Source organism: Neomonachus schauinslandi, chromosome 9 (assembly GCF_002201575.2).
Source record: "Neomonachus schauinslandi chromosome 9, ASM220157v2, whole genome shotgun sequence".
NCBI classification, from domain to species: Eukaryota; Metazoa; Chordata; class Mammalia; order Carnivora; family Phocidae; genus Neomonachus; species Neomonachus schauinslandi.
In genome coordinates, this window is record NC_058411.1 from 21,260,199 (window position 1) to 21,283,028 (window position 22,830).

Consider the following 22,830-nt stretch of genomic DNA (forward strand, 5'->3'; position numbering starts at 1 on the left):
CGCATTGGGACCTTGCAATAACACCATGTACAGATCTATGTTGTACAAAATTCTTAGAATTAAAGAATTTTAGAACTGGAGGGGCCTGATAGGATAGTCTAGCCCAGAAATTCTGAACTGCAGTCTTGATACATCTGGGAGTAATATGAAAATAATCTAGAGCTCATTGTTATCCGTATAACATTGTCACTGGGTTGATTCTATTATGAAATGTTTTCAGTCTGTTCATACTATTCTATAGTGTGTTTTTCTTTCTTGTTAATGTATTACATGTTAGCACATGAATTTCTGCCTTGCCTGTTTTAACTGCTACCAGTATCTCAGTGAGTAGATTCATTTAATCTATTTGTTTTTTCTTTCTTTCTTTCTTTATTTTAATATTTATTTATTTGAGAGAAACAGCATGAGAGGGGAGAGGGTCAGAGGGAGAAGCAGGCTCCCCGCCGAGGTGGGAGCCCGATGCGGGACCCGATCCCAGGACTTCGGGATCATGACCTGAGCCGAAGGCAGTCGCTTAACCAACTGAGCCACCCAGGCACCCTATTTATTTTTTTTTACTATTAATTCTGCAGTGAAATTATACACACACCTACATGTACACACACACACACACACACACATATGAGGGGCAGGGAGGGGCGGGGAGGAGCAGAGAGAGAGAGAGAGAGAAGCAGACTCCCTGCTGAGTGGGGAGCCCATGCAGGGCTGGATTCCAGGACCAAGCTCATGACCCAAGCTGAAGGCAGATGCTTAACCAACTGAGCCACTCAGGCACCCTGAAAAATTATTCTAGTTAATACTCTTATAGCAAGGTGTACCCATGCCAAAGCTTTTTTTTCATCTGTACAAAACAGAGAAACAAGAATATGATTTTATTTTATCATTTTAATTTGCAATTATTAGTGAAATAAACTATGTTATATGTTAGGGCTGTATGCACTCTGTGAATAGCCTGTTTACATATCCTTTTGTATCCTTTACTACTGCACTGTTGTTTTTTTTTTTTCTATTTTTTAAAAGAGATGATTAATCCCTTCATTCTCATATATTGCAAATATATTTGAGTTTGTCCTTTAGATTTTTAACCTTGTTTCTGGTGTCTTGTTATTAATGGTTACGAATGATCCTAAGAGACTAATCAGGCCTTTCTCAGATACGTACACCTCCCTGAAATTCTTATAACTCTTAATGTAGATCTGTACAATGCTGGTGCTTGGAGTGTTTGGGAGATGGGAGTATTTGTGGTTACATGAATCCAGCTAGCTGATGAACATTTAGAGTCTACCCTATGCATCAGATTTGCCATATAAGTGTTCATGAATGAATGAATGAATGAGTACTCATGGATGAATGAGCTTAGAGATGAATGGAGGAGTGAATTAAAGTAAGCCTGAACTAGGCTTTTCTGAATGAAGAGAGAGATCATTGAAGAAGTGACCTATGATTAGTATTTATTTATTTATTTGGTTGGTAGGTTGGTTGGTTGTCAAATGATTCATTATTGAAATATTTTCCTTTGTAGTTCTTAACTAGCTGGGCATTCCACTGCACCGCCTGTTGATGTCATCTATGATGTCATGAGGGTGCCAGCCATCAGCATTGCAGCTCATAAATTGGACAATCCCCAGGATCTCTTTAATGGTTCCAGAGAGTTCTCTGGCTAAAGATCCATGACACATCTGTTGGGCAATGTTGACAATCTCATCAAAAGTGATATTTCCACTGTGCTTAATGTTTTTCTGCTTCTTTCTGTCCCTTGGTGATTCCTTGAGGGTTCTGATAATCAGGGCAGAGGCAGAAGGTACTACAGTCAGACCCAGGGGGCTGATCTTCAGGGCCAGGGCAGACATGGCATCGACTCTCCCACCAGTGCACATCAGGTATACGACTTTGATCTTGTTCGGGCCGAACTTAGGTGGCATAGTGGAAATGGCTGGTGTTGGGTGAACTCGGATTTGGGATGAATGAAGGCAGTTGCACCTTGGCCTCCTCTGAGCCAAACACCAAAAGCTTCCTTAAAGGAAGAAGAGATAGGCAAATTTTATAGATCATAGAAAGAAAAAAAAAAATGCTTGGTGGTGGGAGAGTGAAGGCTTTAAAATGGCAAAATGGGTTTTCCTGTGAGCAGCAATTGGTACATCGAAGCAGTACTGAGAATGGACCCAGATGATAAAGAGCCCAAGTAATTGGGAGTTTAGAGCTCCATAGTGCAGATAAATAATAATTGAGGAATGCAGGTAGCTGCAAATGACAATGATAAATTAAAGTGATTTGTAGCAAGTCAAGGAAATCCTCTAGGTTTGATTCAGTTATAAGTTCTAACACATGTGTTCAAGCCAATTTGAAATGTTTATCCTTGTTTACTCTAAATAGACATATTATCAAGTATTCATATTTACACTGTTTTTCAGTTCAATCCATATTGTTTGAAGGCTTAAGATAATTAATCTAGGCCATTTACCACTAGAATTATTTCATGCAGCAGTTATTTAATTAGTACATGCTATTTGCAAAGTCCTGTTCTTTGAAATTTGTCTCTGGATTAATCAGACAGGATAATAAAGAAAATTTAATTGTAAATTCATTTAAAAATGTTCCAACTACATGCCCAGCACTATGCAAGGTATTGGAACACAGCCATGAACAAAATAAATGGAGTCTCTGATGAAATTTAGAGTCTCCTGAGGAAACAGACAAGTAAACAGCCAGTTAGCAATCTCTCGGCTGTGATGAGGTAGTAACCACTATGGGCACTTGACCCAGAGTTGGGTGAGGGCAGTGAAGGAAAGCTTTTTAAGGGAAGTTTCCTGTAAATTGAGATTTGAAGGAAAAAGTAAGAGTTAGCTAAGGGAAAAGGAGAGAAAGGAAAGTTCTAGGCTATGAATCCTGCAGTGAAATGAGTATGCCATGTTTGAGGAATTGAAAAAAAAAAAAATTCCATAGCACGAATAATTACATTTTAAGGACATGTTTAATAAATGTCTTGCTATGATTGTAGAGATAAAAGAAGCAGAGGGAGGCAAGATCACTTCTGGCTGGAGATGGCTTCACAGAGATTGTATTATTTGTGCTATGCCTGGAACGATGAGTGGAATTTCAGTAAGTGGCAATAGTACCCAGCGGAAGATGTTCTAGACAGAACTAATGATGTTAGGGAGGGAGGGAGGGAGGGAAGTGATGGGAGAATAGCCGGGATCATAACAGCTGAATGCAGGCCTTCGGTTTTCTCTGGTTCTTTTGCTGGAGGGGAGGGCGACTAGCTGGGGGTCTTGAACTCCTGATTCAAGAACTTAGACTCAATCTTACATGGGCAGTGGAGTGTCCATGAAAGTTGGAATGGCTAGGAAGAGACTCACAGAGAAACCATGTTGGTGGCTAGGACTGAGTTGAGAAAGGTCCTGAATGATGAGTGGTGCCAGTGGTGATGAGAAGGGGTAAATAGGAAGGTGGGAGAAAGGTTCAAGACTCGGCTGTGCCACTTGGGAGCTGTATAACCTTGGACACTTGTACTTAGCTTCTTTAAGCCCTTTATGTATATGTTGGGATGACAATAGTACTTACTTTGTAGGGTTATTGTTGTACGATAATCTGTTATGTGAAAGTCTTAGTTATTCGGCCATTAATATTATTTCAACTTTTGTTTTTTGAAGGTTTTTGAAATAGGTTTTTAACCAGGGTCTACTTACATATACTCCCAGTAATTTAATTTTTAAATGTAATTGGTTTCAAATGATATTGTAGTGCATTTCATTATAATTGGATTCCTTTCTAACCCTATAGGTTTTAAAATTTTTATTCAAACATTTAAAAACATTCCCAGAAACAGCTCATGGTACAAGTCAAACTTAAGAGCTCCAACGACCTTTTTAAAATAAATTTTATAAGTGGTTTTCTTTTTTATATTTTGGAAAGAATATACAAATCATTCTGTTTATCCACTTCTAAAAATAAGAATAAATGCCAAACTCTTGAATAAACATATCCGTAAGTACAATAAAAATATATTCCAGTTTTTTATTATAAAAGAGTTAAAGGAAAGATCTAAAGATATAAAGTAAAAGAAGGATGGGGCAAGAAAGAAATATGGGTATTGAGAGTGGTGGAAAAGAGAAAGAGGAAATATGTATACATCATGAGGAGAATACCTTTTTTTAAAGTTTAAGGTTTTAGGATATGGTTTCTGAAAAATAGGGACACTTTTCGGCCTGAAATGGGTTGTAAATATTCTTACTTTTTTTGTTGTTGTTGTTTTTTTTTTTGGGTTGTAAATATTCTTAACAAGAGAAAGGATTATTTAAGAGATGTCTTAAAATAGCTGTAGTAAGTTGGATTTATAGCACATTTAAGTTTTTAATACTTTATTATCTTATATTCATCATATAAACCTTTAAACAAGTGCATATGGAATATTCTGGCCCTAAATGCATTTCTTGGAGGGGGAGGGTGGATCATAAGAAATATAGTAGGGGAGGACAAAGAAAACATTTCAGTGATTGGGCAGTGTATTTGGAATTTACATAATTCTTTTATGTATAGAATGAAGTGGAAAAAGCACTAGCTTAGAGGCAGAAGATGTGGGTTCCACCTCTGTTATTGCATCTTTTTAGCAGAGTCATCACAGACGAGTATTTTACTCAAAGCTTTGTTTTTCTTCAGCAAAAGTAAAGGGTTGTAATTGTACCAACTTTACTGGATCAAAAGAGAGAAGGCTAGGGAAAATGCTTTGTAATCCATAAAGCAATATGCAGATTTAAGGTATAAATAGCAATAAAATATTTTCTTATTTTTTTATTATGTTCAGTTAGCCACTGTATAGTACATCATTAGTTTTTGATGTAGTGTTCAGTGATTCATTAGTTACGTACGTAACTGTTTTCTTAAAATTCTTAGTGTTTTGTTCACTAGGAAAGTCAAGAGGAGTTTCTTTTTTATACTTTTTTATTATTTTTTAAAGATTTTATTTGTCAGAGAGCACAAGCAGGGGGGAGCGGCAGGCAGAAACAGGCAGAGAGAGAAGCAGGCTCCTGCTGAGCAGGGAGCCCGATGCAGGACTCAATCCCAGGACCCTGGGATCATGACCTGAGCCGAAGGCAGTCGCTTAATTGACTGAGCCACCCAGGTGTCCCTCTTTTTATACTTTAAAAACAAGGAGGAAGAGAACAAGTGTATTTCATAATATACTTAAGAAATTGCTTGTTTCTTTAAAAAAACTTAATGTTATACAGAGAACAGATATCCCCAACTGCCTATTTATGATTGTTTAGATTTTTTTTCTCAAAAACTGCTAGACTTTCACTTGTTTTATCGACTGCGTATGCTTATTTTGAATTTGAATCTGTCCTTTCTTCCTTCCACCAGCCTGAAACCAACCTGTTTTCTCAGGGAGTGTAGGCTTGAGAGCAAACTTCAGGAAATTAACCATCTTCTGAACCAAATTAAATGATTTATTAATAAACTATATTTTTTCAGTTAGCTTTTGCTGCATAACAAATCAAACCTTGGAGGCATAAAACAATACATGGTTATTGCTTGTGTGATGGGTTAGCTAAGCTGTCTGCTTATCATTCCTAGACTGATTTGTCTGTGTTCAGCTGGCTGATCTACTGATCTAAGCTGGAAGCCACTTGGCAACCATGGATCCCATGCCATCCAACAGCATAGCCTGGGCACATCCTCATGGTGATGGGAGAGTTGCAGGAGAGCAAGTTCCAGTGCATAATCTCATTTCAAACCCTTGCTTGGACCTGGGCTGGTAACTCCATGGGCAGGTAACTCCATCTATGGTAGGAAGGCAGTGTATGTAGGGAGGGGTGAAGAATGAGAGCCGGATTATGCATTGTAGTACACTTTCGTTCTGAAAGTACTTTCTGATCTATACAATAGGGAAGCATTCTAAGTGGGAAAACATTCTAAGTAGTTTTAGTTCTTCTGCTCAGTAGTAGCATATCTTTCTGGTTTTATAGTCTATAGGGATGGCTAATATCAGAGTTATATTATCCATTTTTCCTTCTTGTCTATAGAGGAAAGCATTGTTTTTTGAGCATTTAACCTTGATTCATTCTTCATGATTGACTTGCTCATTTTTAACTGGGGAAGGAGACTGGTAAACTTCCTTTGTCTTGGTTCTTTATCTAAAATAAAGTTGCAGGCTCAATTGGTAAGTGGGGCCAATCAGGCAATTCACCGTGTGAAGCAGGTCCAGTGGGGACTGGGGAAAACAAGAAGGTATGTGCCTGACTCTAGGGCAGGTACTATAGGTATTATGTCCATGTTGCCATGGAAAAATTCACCCCCAGTATTGCCAGATCTCTGGATTTTTTAAAGAGAAGTTGGAAATTGAAATTTTTAAAAAAAATTTTTTTAATTTATTTATCCATGAAAGAGAGAGAGGCAGAGGGAGAGAAGCAGGCTCCCCGCCTAGCAGGGAGCCCGATGCGGGACTCGATCCCAGGACCCTGGGATCGTGACCTGAGCCGAAGGCAGACGCTTAACCATCTGAGCCACCCAGGCGCCCCTGAAATTGAAATTTTTATGTGAAATCTTTGTTTTCAAATTAAAGCTTTAAAGTAACACAGTGAGTGTTATTTTTAAGTACATGTTGGTTGCCTGGATTTGGTATGTAGTCTTCCAGTTTTCATCCTCCAATTTAAACAAAATGGTGTCAGAAACTTGGATGCTAGCACCATCTTTGTCCATGCTGATATCTTGCCCAGTCTGAAGCAGTTTGGACAGTTAATAGAGGTCATCTGTACCCCAAGAGTACTTCATTCTTATCAGCTATTTTGGGAATATTGTAATATGTGTTTTTTTTGGTTGGCAAATAAATGCAAGAGTGCAAATCTAGGGTTTAATTACAAATAACAAATCCATCTTGGGTTTTTTAGCATCCTTTTTCTGTTTTTTTCCTCGAGTGTTCATTTGTTGTTTTTGTCTTGACATGTTTTACTTTCTATTTAATTTTGTAAACTTCATTTATTTTAGAAGTGTGTGGGTGTATAAATCTAAAATATCTATAGCATTCTGATTGTGAGACAGGGAGGGGGTTATTAAGTAACTTTATTTTCTTTTAAAACAGCCCTGATTTTTATCAGTTGGTACGTATATAATTATCTGAGCAGCTACTAGTTTTTTTCCTCCATGTCTGAGTAAGCAGTCATTTTGTATGCTGCATGGCCTTTTCCGGAAACACCCCTGCTTCCTGCTGGCTGCGCACTGGTCCCTGTGACTCTGTCCTTGAACTCAGAGGTATTGGAGTAAAGGGAGCAAAACGCAGCCAAGGGGCTAGGCCTGCCTGGCTTCACCCATTGAATAGAGGAGTGTGGGAGTGTGTGTGGGGGAGAGAGGAGATGCATGGGAGCAACAGGAATAAGTGGAATATACAATAAAGAATCAGATTGTGTGTGTGTGTGTGTGTGTGTGTAAGTAAGTGTTAATTCTCTAAAAAGTTCTTAGCTGGGGATGATTTAACCAACCCATCCCTTCCTTGCCCCTGCCCCAGGGACATTTACCAATATCTGTAGACAGTTAAATTTACGCCCTGGTGAAAGGATGTGAGAGCTTTGCTTATTTGTACCTTTAGTTACTTTTTTAAAAAGTATTTTTTAAAAATATTTTTTGTTTATTTGACAGCAGAGCGAGTGAGAGAGAGCACGAATGGAGGGGAGGGGCAGACGGAGAGGGAGAAGCAGATTCCTCGCTGAACAGGGAGCCCAACGAGGGGCTCGATCCCAGGACCCCAGGATCATGACCTGAGCTAAAGTCAAACGCTTAACCGACTGAGTCACCCAGGCGCCCCATAGTTCCTTTGAGACAGATGGTTTTTAACTGGATCCCGTTTCCTTGTCATCTGTCAAATGTTTATTCATCTTCCAGATGAGTGAAAGGATCCTGACCCAACTCCCCTGGCATTTTGTTATATTACTTAGCTCACCATGTATAGTACTTTCATAAGCCTTTTTCTCACCCATCAAGGACTGTGATTTTTTTTTTTAATTTACTTTCATCGTCCATTTCTAATGTGGTGGCAGTTCAGTAAATAATGAATGCATGAATCTATTGCATCTCTTTGATTCTGTTTCCTATGTCTTACATTATCTACTGACTTAATAGAGAACTGGCTGATGGACTATACTGTTAATTTTGATCTTATATTAACTTACCAAAAGCTTTTGAGAGTTTGAAGTTACAGAGGAGCACTGGTGTAAAGAAGACAGGTACAACTGATAATGGTAACGTTGGCTGGCTTGTTAATATTTTCTCTTGAAGGAGAGAATAAAGCTCTCAAGTCCTACAGCTACTGAAACAGTGAGAAATGCTTTCTAAAATTTGAACTTGGTTAGTGATTAAGCTTAAAATCCACTTCCCACCTCCCCCCCGCCCCCAACCCTTAAATATCAACATCATTACCTTGAACATGGAGGACAGTTGCCTTGGACAGGGACGGCTGAGGCACTTGAAGGCCACAGAAGCAATCACCTACTTAACATGTACTAGTCAGCCTTTGTGAAATATCACCCCTGATGCTGGGTGCTTATCTTTTATGGAACAGCTTGCAAATCCTAATTGTTTTAAACTGGCTCTGAGGAAAAGAGACTTGGAATCAATAAATTATAGCTCTCATACATACAAATGTGCATCATTATAATGAAGACAGTCTGATGGTTCTTTAGGTCAAATAACAAAAGAGGTGGACTTGAGTTTGCAAAGACTCCCCGCCAGTCCTCCTACAGGATTGAACGCAGTTTTACTCTCTGGTCGTTGTTCAGGTTTGCATATGGACATTTGTTTTTGATGGATCCTCAGTAGGAGTGAATTGATGAGGGTTCATTTCTTGCTCTGGTGGCTGTCTGTCTTCTTTATAAGGTTCGTTAAGACAGAATCAACAATATTTATGCCTTTAAATACTGATGTGTTGGGAACAGCTAACTAAACTACTCTAAGAATTGTACCATCTGGTTTCAGACCAAGAGCTTTCTCTAAGACTCCGGAGACTTTCACCCGAGGTCACCCATCTTAGTCCTTTCTAGAGTTTTGGAAAAAGCTCAGCATCTGAGAAGCAGACAGCATGAATATTATCGTTTTTCTCATCAATGAGAGATTTTATTGTACTAGTAAGTGGTAGTAAGCTGCAGAGAACATTTACTGCTTTTTCTTCAGTTGAAGGAAATGCCTTTCTCACCTTTAGCCAGGATTTAGGTGATTCAGCTTCTTTAAATTGTTCTTAAATAAATAGTTCTTGAAAGAGTTCTTTGGGCATTCTTCAATTTTAGCAACTCTTTTTTCTGTCAACAAATGTCACACTTAAATTTCTTATGATGGAAGAGTTCTAATCCAACTGAATTTTCTTCTTTTAAATCTTTAACCATAATGATAGATTTTTCTTGAGCATACATTATTTTTCTACTCGTCTTAATAATTTCTCTTTGGGCTTCAGATTGTAATTGTGATTAAATATCATTCTCAGACCATTTTTAGTTTGTTTCCCAAAGCCGAATTTGATTGTGTAAGCTCTGTCAGTGCGCATTAGTATACTTCCACATAGTCCTTCAGCTTTTCCGTTTGTTCCAGTATTTAGAATGTTTAAGAGAGTCCGTTTTTGAATTTAATGACTGTCCTTCAGCAAAATTGCAAAGATAGAGTCATACATGAGGAAAAAAATTACTCTTTTTAGCTCATAAACTCATGATAAATGGTTTCTTTGGTCAGCCAGTATTCTACAGAATGCAACAGTAGACATTGACATTGTGATCCCATTTCTTTAGCTCATCAGTTGGTGAGGACTAGTGACATGACCCCACTTAGGTAGGTGTCAGGGGACTGAGTAGTTGATCAAGAAAGTTGCTTGGGAGAAGGAAACAACTATCAAGAAAAAGGGAGTTCTGAATCCAGCTTTTATTTAAACACGTCTTCCAGGCTGTCATCCTGTTATTAATCTGTTACCTCTAAAGGTTATGTTTATATTTTTCTTTCTTTTAAGTATATATTATATTTTTCTTTCCGATTATACAGTCATTGTGGAAAATTCAGGAAAGATAGGAATGTTTCAAAACACAGAAATTGACTATAAATGATGGATGGTAAATATACTTTTGGTTTATTTTCTTACCCTTTTGTTGTTGCCTTTTCCTGCTCCTTTAAATTTGTTTACTGATAAATTTTTTTTTTTTTTTAAGATTTTATTTATTTGAAAGAGAGAGAATGAGAGACAGAGAGCATGAGAGGGAGGAGGGTCAGAGGGAGAAGCAGACTCCCTGCCGAGCGGGGAGCCTGATATGGGACTCGATCCCGGGACTCCAGGATCATGACCCGAGCCGAAGGCAGTCGCTTAACCAACTGAACCACCCAGGCGCCCTAAATTTGTTTACTGATAATTTATATTCACATATAGACAACATATAATGTTAATTACAAAATTCATAGTTTTGTCCTTGTGTTGCTATTAAATGTCTCCAGAAACAGACTTTTTAGTATCTGTATACTGTTTCATTGCATGAGAGGTACTGTATTTTAACCATTCTTTTATAATTTGAAATTTTTTTTATTTTACCTCTATTATAACTTCTCAGTATATGTCCTTACATATATCCTTACATATAAATTCTGTATGTATTCAGATGATTTTGTTAGGGGAAATTTTTGGAAGTATAGTTAGTAGGTGATAGGTACAAACTGCCCTTGATACATACTGCTTGCTGATAGCCAGACAAGTTTGTATCTATTTACACATTCCCACTAGGACAGTAGAGGAATGCTCTTTCCCTTAAAACCTGGCTAAGCATAGGGCGCCTGGGTGGCTCAGTCGGTTAAGCGACTGCCTTCGGCTCAGGTCATGATCCTGGAGTCCCTGGATCGAGTCCCGCATCGGGCTCCCTGCTCGGCAGGGAGTCTGCTTCTCCCTCTGACCCTCCCCCCTCCCATGTGCTTGCTCTCTCTCATTCTCTCTCTCTCAAATAAATAAATAAATAAAATCTTAAAAAAAAAAAAAAAACCTAGCTAAGCATAGACATTATTATTTAACAGGAAACAAGTCAATAGGCTAGAAAAGCATCTCATTGTTTAATTTACATTTTAGGTTAATTAGGTAGAACAGTTTTTTTATAACCATGCGGAGTGTTTACTTATGTGACCACTCTCAATAAACTTTTTTCAACATGGAATAGATCTAGTGCTCTGGGTACAGTTTCACTGGGGAGAAGTTTTCAGAGGCCTGGTCAATTTTCATTAATGCCACTGATAGTAGGATATATGATATTTTAAAAGTTTTTTAAAATTGTAATTAAAATAAGACAGTCTTAATGGAATAAAGTGTGTGTAATTGTCACTTACTGCTTTGTGCTTTTCTTTTTTAGTCAGTTATATTAGGGGCTCTTCAGAACTATTTTAATGGATCTCCCTATATTCACTCCAGGTTCTGATTATGTGGCTGGCATTAGCTTCTTGCCAATTCTAGTAGCTGCTCTTTTCTCTTTTGTTTCTCTCTCCCTCCTTCAACTCTGTGTCTGGGGAGTGGTGGTGTTGGCTGATGAGACATGGCATCTTTTGATAAGGTTGGGTCTCTGCCACCGCAGCTGCCTTCTGTGTTGTGACACTTAGGGTAGGTGCTCTCTCAGTTAGCTTTGAGGGTCACGTTTGACTTTGTGAGTTGTCAGTAATAGTTGGAGAAAGTGCTCAGTTTTTATCAACAATGAAAATCTAATTTCTGTTTTTATTATGGATTTTTTAATGTCTTCAACATTTATGACACTTATGTATAATTAAAGTGCTTAGATGGTTGCTGAATGTTTCTTATTTTGTATTAAAAAAAGCCATGCAGAATTCTCAGATCGATTTCATCTTACATCTTGATATCTTTACAGGAGTTCCATCAGATGCAGGAGTTTGAACATCTTTTATTGCTCAGAGTAATTGAAATTAATAGCCGAAGACTTTGTGTGTGTGTACCAGTGAAATTCATGCTGGAAAGTGTGATTTTTCTCTTATTAAAAATATGTAATCCCTAGTAGGGGTAAGTGAGAGGTCTTTTTGTATTGTGTGACAATTACACATAATTTAGTTCAGTTCTTTATTTAATGCTGCTAAGATTTTCTGTTTTAAAGTTAAATTCAGATACCTCATGTTTTCACTTGTTAATATTTATCAACTGATTATAATGTGTGTTTCTTAAGAACTTGACTGTGAGGAACATACACCTGCGGTAAAAGTATAAAAATATGGCCTGGAGAGTTAAACACAAAATCATGCTAGTGGTTGTCCTGATGCGAGGAAGGAATACTACTGAGTGGAGGGTGGGGTGGAAAGGTACTAAGACTTTATTTAAAATGTTCTAAATATTTCATTAAAAATATTAGAAGGACACATGTCAGAATTGGAAATAATAACTATATATATTTTAAATTTTGTTAGGTAACATACAGTGCGATATTGGTTTCTGGAGTAGAGTTCAGTGATTCATCAGTTACATACAACACCCATTGCTCATCACAACAAGTGTCCTCTTTAATACCCATCATCCATCTAGCCCGTTCCCCATCCATCAACCCTCAGTTTGTTCTCTATTGTTAAGAATCACTTATGGCAGGGCGCCTGGGTGGCTCAGGCGTTAAGCGTCTGCCTTCGGCTCAGGTCATGATCCCAGGGTCCTGGGATCGAGCCCCGCGTCGGGCTCCCTGCTCGGCCGGGAGCCTGTTTCTCTGTCTCCCACTCCCCCTGCTTGTGTTCCCCTCTCTCGCTGTGTCTCTGTGAAAAAAAAAAAATCTTTAAAAAAAAAAAAAAAAAAAAAAGAATCACTTATGGCTTCTTCTTTTTTTTTTTAAATTCGTTTCAAAGGTAGCATTTAGTGATTCATCAGTTGCATATAACACCCAGTGTTCATTACATCATGTGCCCTCCTTAATGCCCATCACGCAGTTATCCCTTACCTCCACCCACCTCCCCTCCAGCAGCCCTGTTTGTTTCCTTAAGTTCAGTGTCCCTTATGGTTTGCCTCCCTCTCAATTTTCATCTTATTTTATTTTTCCTTCCCTTCCTCTATGTTCATCTATTTTGTTTAAGTTCCACATATGGGCGAAATCATATGGTATTTGCCTTTCTCTGACTTATTTTGCTTAGCATAATACCCTCTAGTTCCATCCATGTCATTGCAAATGGCAAGATTTCAGTCTTTTTGATGTCTGAGTAATATTCCAGTGTGTGTGTATGTGTGTGTGTGTGTGTGTGTGTATGTGTATATGTATACATATACAAATATATATATATGTATACACATGTATACACACGAACACACATACCACATCTTCTTTATCCATTCATCTGTTGATAGACATCTGGGCTCTTTCCATATTTTGGCTATTGTGGACATTGCTGCTATAAACATTGGGGTGCATGTGCCCCTTTGAATCATTACCTTTGTATCCTTTGGATAAATACCTGATAGTGCAGTTGCTGGGTCGTAGGGTAGCTCTATTTTCAACTTTTTGAGGAAACTCCATACTGTTTTCTAGAGTGGTTACACCAGCTTGCATTCCCACCAACAGTGTAAGAGGGTTCCCCTTCCTCCGCAATCTTGCCAACATCTTTTGTTTCCTGACTTGTTAATTTTAGCCATTCTGACTGGTGTGAGGTGGTGTTTCATTGTGGTTTTGATTTGTCTTTCCCTGATGCTGACTGAGTAGTTTTTCATGTGTCTGTTGGCCATTTGTATATCGTCTTTGGAGAAATGCCTGTTCGTGTCTTCTGCCCATTTCTTCATTGGATTATTTGTTCTTTTGGTGTTGAGTTTGATAAGACATTTGCAAATATCTTCTCCCATTCTGTCGGTTGTCTTTTGGTTTTGTTGACTGTTTCCTTTGCTGTGCAAACCCTTTTTATCTTGATGAAGTCCCAATAGTTCATTTTTGCCTTTGTTTCTCTTGCCTTTGGAGACATGTCTAATAAGAAGTTGCTGTGGCCAAGGTCAAAGAGGTTGCTGCCTGTGTTCTCCTTTAGGATTTTGATGGATTCCTGTCTCACATTTGTCTTTCATCCATTTTATGTTTATTTTTGTGTATGGTGTAAGAAAGTGGTCTAGTTTCATTCTTCATGTGGCTGTCCAATTTTCCCAGCACCATTTGTTGAAGAGACTGTCCTTTTTTTCCATTGGACATTCTTTCCTCCTTTGTCAAAGATTAGTTGACCATAGAGTTGAGGGTCCATTTCTGGGCTCTCTATTCTGTTCTATTGATCTATGTGTCTGTTTTGTGCCAATACCATACTGTCTTGTTGATTGCAGCTTTGTAATATACCTTGAAGTCCGGAATTGTGATGCCACCAGCTTTGGTTTTCTTTTTCAATATTACTTTGGCTATTTGGGGTCTTTTCTGGTTCCATACAAATTTTAGGATTGTTTGTTCCAGCTCTATGAAAAATGCTGATGGTATTTTGATAGGGATTGCATTGAATTTGTAGATTGTTTTGGGTAGCATAGACATTTTAACAATATTTGTTCTTCCAGTTCATGAGCATGGAATGTTTTTCCACTTCTTTGTGTCTTCCTCAATTTCTTTCATAAGTGTTCTATAGGTTTTTTTTTTTTTTAAGATTTTATTGTCAGAGAGCACAGCATGGGGAGCAGTAGGCAGAGGTAGAAGCAGGCTCCCTGCTTAGCAAGGAGCCTGATGCGGGACTCGATCCCAGGACCCTGGGATCATGACCTGAGCTGAAGGCAGATACTTAACCGACTGAGCCACCCAGGCACTCCTGTTCTGTAGTTTTTAAGAGTACAGATCCTTTACTTCTTTGGTTAGGTTTATCCCTAGGTATCTTACGGTTTTTGGTGCAATTGTAAATGGGGTCGATTCCTTTATATCTTTCTTCTGTCTCATTATTAGGGTATAGAAATGCAACTGACTTCTGTGCATTGATTTTATATCCTGTGATTTTGCTGAATTCCTGTATCAGTTCTAGCAGTTTTGGGGTGGAGTCTTTGGGGTTTTCTACATGGAGTATCATGTCATCTGTGAAGAGTGAGAGTTTGACTTCTTTTTTGCCAATCTGAATGCCTTTTTTTGGTGGAGGTGGTGGTTTTGATTTGTCTTTCCCTGATGTCGACTGAGTAGTCTCTGCAGTGTAGGGATAGAAGGAACATACCTCAATATCATAAAAGCCATATACGAAAAACTCACAGTAAATATCATCCTCAACAGGGAAAAACTGAAAGCTTTTCCCTTACGGTCAGGAACACAACAGGGATGTCCACTCTCATCACTTTTATTCAACATAGAACTGCAAGGCGTCCCCACAGCAATCAAACCACCACGAAATCACACCAGTCAGAATGGCTAAAATTAACAAGTCAGGAAACGACAGATGTTGGCAAGATTGCAGAGGAAGGGGAACCCTCTTATACTGTGGGTGGGAATGCAAGCTGGTGCAACCACTCTAGAAAACAGTATGGAGTTTCCTCAAAAAGTTGAAAATAGAACTATCCCTACACTGCAATGGTTAATCAACAAGAAAATGTTGATTCCTCCTGCTTTCACTAATGGAGAATGCTGGAAAGTACTTAGAGTAAACAATTTTAGGTAATGTGGTATCAATTTATGAGATATATACATAGGAAGTGGTTTCCTAAGTTTAAAAGATGAACTTTATATTTAATATTTCTCCTCAAATACATTCTTTTGGACTTAAACAATTGTGATCCAAGAAAAGCAGAGCTAAATAATTCTGGTTCGTGTTTCCTGATGTGGGAGGGTACTACACTATAGGCTCTATATACCTTTGGACTTGTGGGCAAGAGATGGGAGGCACAAAGCAGAGGAGATAGGTGCAGCAGGGGGTTGAGAGACCTGCACAGGGGATAGACAGGAGTCTGACAGCGTAATCTCTGGCCCTTTCTCTGCTGTCAGAAGTTGGATGTTCTGTTGATTCTTTCTCTGATGTTACACAGACAGACTGTATTTCACTTAAAAAAAAACCCCAAAAAACCAAAAAAACCCTAAACTTACAGCAAAGGTCCTTGCTTGTTTATCTTTTTATTTAGTTTTATTTTATCTAACGTTTTAAAAACATAACTGCTTTCATGAATTGCTCTAGGATCTATTTATATTTAGCAGGTTCCCTTTATTTTTGTTTTAGATGTATGGTCATGTACTTCCCAGATATACTGAGAATAAAGATCCAAAAAGTCCAGAATATTCTAGATCATTAATGAAATTTTTCATCACACGGTATATAATAAGCCAGAAAAAATGGCCATATAGATTTTAGGAAGATTATAACAATGTTAAAGATTGTTAAGCCTCCATTAAGCAAAAAATGAAATTGGAATACTCTGTAAACTTCCACTTTTGATCAATGAGCGTTCTCTGATGACTTTCTGTTCCAAATATATTTTTTTTCTTCAAATTCCATAAAAGATTCTCTGAAACTTTTGAGGTTGTCTTGCATGAAATAACTTTCTTTTGCATTAAGTCAAATATTGAGGTAAGGATGGGGAGAAAGCATATTTAGAGAATTTTCTACTGATGAAACTAAGGATGTTTGGCTTTCTGTTTTGGTGGAGATGTTCAAGATGCCATCTTCTCACATATTTGTTACTATGGAATTTGTATCTCTGTTATAGCATTTGTTTAATTTTGTATTTTAAATTAGGGTGCATGGGGGGCGCCTGGCTGGCTCAGTTTGTAGAGCATGGGACTCTTGATCTCAGGGTTGTGAGTTCAAGCCCCGCATTGGGTGTAGAGATTACTTAAAAGTAAAATCTTAAAAAAAGTAAGGTGCATGAGAGTGTTCACTATACACTGAATGGGGTTCTCTTTTTTTTAGGTCCATTCTGTGAGTGTTGTATTTTTGTTTAAAGACACACATATTCTTATAGCTTGGTGGAATGGACTTCAGACCAATATTGAGACCTGCAGGTCCTAGCTTAAAGAATAACTTTTTTTCAATTGTAGAGATGCCAATCTACCTGTCCCTTCTACCTTGCAGCGTTGTTAGTAAGATTAGGTGAGATACTATACGTGAGAGTGCTTTTAAAATTTCGGAGCATTGCACAAAATTAAGGGATTATTATTATTTGTAACCATGACTAAAATCATATCTGAGGAATTGCTCTCTTATAGCAGAAAAAACAAAGGAAAGAGAATTACATGGGGAATTGACTTGTGTTTTCAACCTACATGTTTAGAAATTATGATATGCCAAGGGACTAATGTAATACTTAAAAAGATCAAAATGCAAATGGTTAATCTCATATTTCCATGCTCTTTACTATTTGATTGACCTTGACTTGGCTTCATTTTAAGGATTGTGTACATCAATGGCAGAATCTTCCAGCGATTCAGACCACTTTCGCTCTCGTGATCGATTGAGTCGATGGACTGCCAGGTCAACATACAGGGAATCTCTAAGTCGTCCTACAGTAGGTGTCACCAAGAAGGTCAACACTATAACGAGTACTTTACAGGTTAGTTAAACTATGGTTGCATTTAGTAGATTTTAAATAGTTTAGGCTGAGAAATAGTTTTGGTCAGCATATTAGTTTTTTTTTTTTTACTGCTGTAACAAATTACCACAAAACTAACTATATAAGTAATTATAATTAATAATTAAAATAGCAAAGTTATTTTTTATAGTTCTGTACATCAAAACCTGACACTGGTCTTATTGGACCAAAATCAGGGTTCAGTAGGGCTGCATTCCTTTCTGGAAACCCTAGGGGAATGTCTGTTCCTTTGCCTTTCCTAGCTTTCAAAGACTGCCCACATTTCTTGAGGCCCTCTTCCTTCATCTTCAGAGCCAGCAAGGGTGGGTTGAGTCCTTCTCACGTCCCATCACTCTGTCTACTCTTCTTACCTCTTCTACTTTTAAGGACACTTGTGATTACCTTGGGTTCACCCAGTAATCCACGATAATCACCCTGTCTCAAGGTCCTTAACTTGAGATACATATCTTATATACAAAATCCCTTTGGCACGTAAGGTTACATATACACAAGTTAAGGATTAGGACTTGGGCATCTTTGGGGGCCATTATTCTGCCTAACACAGTCAGTAAAGATATTTGAAATTTATGATAGGTTGTGGAAGTGTTTTGGGATAAGGCAGTATGTCCAAATAAAATGTGTGGGAGTGAAAGGAGTAGGAATTACCACAGATTAGTTTCTTGTGGCCATGTGCCCTTAGAGAAGTTGCTCATATTTTGGCTAGGCAGATTATTCATGGATGAACAATACTGAGATGTCATTTTTATTCAGAGGCTAATTTTTGACTGCCTTTGGAATTTTGAATGGAGGCAGTTTATATCCTCTCCATAGAAAGGACTTGGGAAAAGAGGTGGGGGAAGGGTAACACAACCAACCTGGGCAAAAGAAAAGAGTTTTTTTTCCCTACCTGTTAATCTCTTATTTTTGCTTTGCCTGGATAAGCAAATTGCTTTGGATTAGTATGCTTAGGTAAGAAGAGGCTAATTTATGTTGGAGAGGCCATAATTTGACTTAAAACTCATGAAGTCTTTCTTTTTAAGCTTATGTAAACTAGCATACCATTGGATTTTTAGAGTACAGATCCTTATACTTGCCCACCAGTGAGACACATCAGTAAGTATATATTTTTGAAAGAAATGCCTTCATTAATCTTTCAGGTAAAATCTGGTACATTTGGGTAGAAACCCTTTTTCTTGTGATTAGAACTAAATTTGTTGTTTATAGCTAAAGGTTTAAAGGATCCTTTTTTTTTTTTTTCTTTTTTCCTAATCAAGTTCTGAGGTGAAGTTATATTTGAAATAACATTGATCCTAATGATTTGCTTCTCTTACACATAGTCTACTAGGTTTGTTCTCTCAGGATTCCTTTTCTATAAAAAAGGTGTGAATTAGTTGAGGTGCACGAATTAATAATGAAGAGTCTTTTTGTTGCCAACTGATTATGGAACCTTGGATAAGGATTTAAATTGTGTGCTTCAGTAAATTGTGGATGGATTTGGGTTTCTCTCTCAGTGGTTTTAATATTTATTTGATTTATAAAGTATATTAATATCCAACTTAAGTATGATATAAATTGTACTTTTTGCAAATGGTTGTCTTAGCTATTTGACATACTGCTAAGGCTGAGAAAAACACTGGAACAATTAATAAAATCCATTTTCTTTTTTAAGGACACCAGTCAGAACCTGCGACAAGTAGACCAGATGCTTGGACACTATCGAGACTATAGTAATGGACAGGCGGGTGCTATAGAACATGTGAGAATGTTTACATATGTTTGCATTTTTTCTTACCTACCTTTTTGGAAATCAGTTGTTGAGAAGTAGGGAGGTGAGATAAAGGATAGAACCATTGTGAACAGCTTTAGCTTTTATATTACTTTACTATTTTTTAGTAGGTTAGCTTGTCAAATGGATTGCCAGCTAGCTTATATAGATTAGATTCTATTGAATTTGAAAGTTTAAAGTCAGAGGAGGAAGAATTCAGGACATTAGTTAAACTGAGACTTACTAAATTTGGGCCACTGTTACCCCTCATGGGAGTTAAGAATTTTATGGATGGTTTATTTTAAAGTAATATGTGTTCATTGTTTAAATAAATTATAAAACCTCTCTTAGCCCTTCTTAGTTCCACTCCAAAGAGGCAACAATTTGACAGTTTCTTGTATATCTTTCTGAACATTTTCTATGCATGTATACCTATAAATACTTTATTAATAGTGAGAATTAATTTTTTGCTTTTTAATTTATTAGTGAAAACTTAAGCAATATTAGCTAGTAGGCACAAACCTACTTTCTAATGCTGAATACTAAATGGTTAATTATGGTAGCAGATTTCCTTTGGAGAAATTGGGAAATGGTATTAGGTAAACTTCTATATAGATAAACATTTAAAACACAAAATGTATTCTGTGGCATTAAGCCTCTGTGGTAGGCCTAGAGTTGAAGAATGCTGAACTCTGGGGTGTGGTTTTGTATATGGGAAGTAAATAAACTCAACAGGTATTTCATTTCCATCTGAGTTATAAGTACGTAGAATGCAAAGCTATTCATTAAAAGTAAGACATAGGAAGCAAGAGTCTTTCCTTTTGCTTTAGGTTATTCTTTGGTCTACAGTCTCTTCGTTCATTTCCCCAAATTCTTGTTCTATTAAAACAGTTGGTTCTCAGTGATTTTTCCCTGCAGCATAGTAGAAGAGTATGTCATTCATTGCCTTATATTAGACTTACTCATTAGAACAATGATTTTTACCCTGCCACCTGTAAATTACCTGTGGGAATATCTGCCATAATCTGTGGGAATATGTGTAAATTGGAAAGAATATTTCTCACAAGTGATTCTGATGGGCTCTTCAATGAAAATTGCTTTCTTAGCATTAAACTGCTATGGAATATATCATAACCAAAAATGAGGGTTTTTGTCTTTTTATTTATTTAGTTTTTAATCAATATGTGTTCTGTTTAGGGAGAGACTCTGGAGAGTGCTTTTTTTTTTTTTTTTTTTTTTGGTGGCTGTGCTGTAATTCATACCAGTCTTGCTATAGAACCTGCTGTTTTTTTTTTTTCTCTTAAACATCCTGAAACAGGTTTATCCAGTATTTAACCAGTGTTCAATTGTTAAAAAATTTCTCCATTCTAAATATACATTGCTTTGTTGAAATTAGCATTTCTTTTTTTAAAATAGAAGAGATTTCCTAGAAAATGAGCAAATTCTTTTGCTCTAGGGAAGACAATAATTTTTATTATTAACTTAGATTTTGTAAATGATTCTGTTGCTAAACCTCAGGAAATGGATAAGTGAGGTGTGTGTGCATATATATGCATATTTAGTATCTGTTTTATTGGGATTTAACTTTGTTAACCTAATTTGCAGTGGGTGAGGGGAAATACAAATATTTAACGTAGCGTTTCCCTCCTGGGATGATCTCCCCCAACAAGAGAACTGTGAGAATTACTCCTGTTGGTTTGTAAGGCCTAAGGATCAAGAGTCATGTTGGGTTACTTTTTTGATGACTTTTCCTTGAACTATAGCATAATTTCACCTTGTTCCTTTAAATCTTTATAACTGCCAATCCTAGATTTACTTCTTATATGTGAAGGCCTCTCTACGAGGAGTTGAGCATTGTTAACGCATATCGGTGATGCAGTCCACGGGGTCTCAGAGAGCAGTAGCACACCTCCCTTTTCGTGTCTCCGTATGCTTACTAGGACATCCCAGGCACTCTTTTATATTACCTAGTTGAGTTCTCTCAACTCTTTTATATTACCTAGTTGAGTTCTCTCCTGTTAGGTAGATACTATTATTATCCTCATTTACATGATAAAAGAATCGGGGCACAGAATGGTTGCTAACTTGCCCATGGGCTCAGGGCTAGTTAGTGACAGAGCTGTGGATAGGATATTATCCTGAACCTTAGCATCAGGATTCATTTACTTTGCTGAGTCATGGTTGCTCACATTTGTGTGATGCTTTGAGTTCATATTTCTGAAAATTGGGATTTTGGGTTCAAAGTTTGAAGGCTTATGTACTTTACGATGATAACCTAGATTTTGGAGATTATATTAACTGATAGAAAAACAGAAGCCCACTGTCACACTAGTCATTAATGTTATAGCTGATACAATGTCCAGAACGAGAGTTAGCAGGAACAAGTCCAGAAACAGAACTGGGAAGAAATATGGCACTGAGCTAGGACTGGCATTGACAGATGGTCAAAGTTGGCGGTTCTAGCTGCCACTTAGGCAATGTGGAAAGTTCTGCAAGTTGCCTACATCAGCATCAGTTTTTCCCTTCCTCCTAAATAACAGCCATTGATTTTTCACGAGCCTTTTTTGCAGCTGCTTCAGCCAATGAGCCATATTTAGTTGGATAGTATGTCTTAGGGTGTTTGGGTGCAAGAACTTAATGACTTTATGGAAGTGTCATCTTACATTATTTCTCATGCTGTAGATTTCTTTGGAGGTCTGAGAATATTTTGGCAAAAGAGGACCTGTGGGGAAGGTTTTATTTGAAAGCTTACTATGAAGAGTTGGAACGTATTGTACTCCCGTATCTAATAGTACAGTTGATAAGCCTAGTGTTTAAAATATTTCTAGAACTATGTGTTCCTATTCATGAGAGAACAGGGTCTGTTTTTGTGTTAATATTATAAAAATGGAATGCCCTCAAGGAAGACTATTAAAAAAAAAAGAATATTCAACATGAAAAGTTAATACCTTTTGCAGTAGAAATTTGGATTGCAGCTGAGGCTACACTAGTTACTGTTGGTTATATGAGAAAAATACAGTTGTCTTGATTCAAATCAGCAGACTGATTAAGTTCATTTTTAAGGTAAAGATTGATGAGAATATAGTAATATCAAATTAGAACTTAGAGACTTGCATTAACAGGTAATTTTTCTTCTAATTAGGTACTCTGATTAAAATTTCCCTTTGGGAGTAATAGGATGTTACCATCTGGCATATGGACTTTGAAAGAATTTGAATGTTAAATAATAAAGTTCAGGTTTTTTCTTGTATTCAATGGGTTTCAGTTCTCAAATATAGTGACATCCCAGAAGGATAATGGTAATGGTTTAGGGCCAGGCACAAACCACTTCTAATATCCCAAAGCTGAAGGTTATCTGCCCCTTGTTTTCCTGGCTGAGTTTTACTAATTGTCCTGAAGGTGAAAATTATTCAGTTTAATGTTAAGTAGTAAGATTCTATGGGTGGGCGCCTGGATGGCTCAGTCGTTAAGCGTCTGCCTTCGGCTCAGGTCATGATCCCAGGGTCCTGGGATCGAGTCCCGCATCGGGCTCCCTGCTCAGCGGGAAGCCTGCTTCTCCCTCTCCCACTCCCCCTGCTTGTGTTCCTGTTCTCGCTGTCTCTCT

General features: G+C 37.5%; 2 protein-coding genes across 2 annotated transcripts in view; one reads left to right on the top strand and one right to left on the bottom strand.

The window, feature by feature from the left end:
- Positions 1-1,529: 1,529 nt before the first annotated feature.
- LOC110571488 (60S ribosomal protein L12-like) lies at positions 1,530-1,922 on the bottom strand. Its single transcript, XM_044917876.1, has one exon. It carries the CDS (start codon positions 1,920-1,922, stop codon positions 1,530-1,532), a length of 393 nt encoding a protein of 130 aa, XP_044773811.1.
- A 15,365-nt stretch (positions 1,923-17,287) lies between these two features.
- Positions 17,288-22,830, top strand: part of CEP128 (centrosomal protein 128) — a 375,030-nt gene continuing 369,487 nt past the window's right edge. Inside the window, exons 1-2 of the mRNA XM_021679614.1 lie at positions 17,288-17,443; positions 19,131-19,217. Of these exons, the coding sequence (XP_021535289.1) occupies positions 17,297-17,443; positions 19,131-19,217 (234 nt within the window). The 5' untranslated portion in view covers positions 17,288-17,296. The remainder of the gene's footprint in view (positions 17,444-19,130; positions 19,218-22,830) is intronic.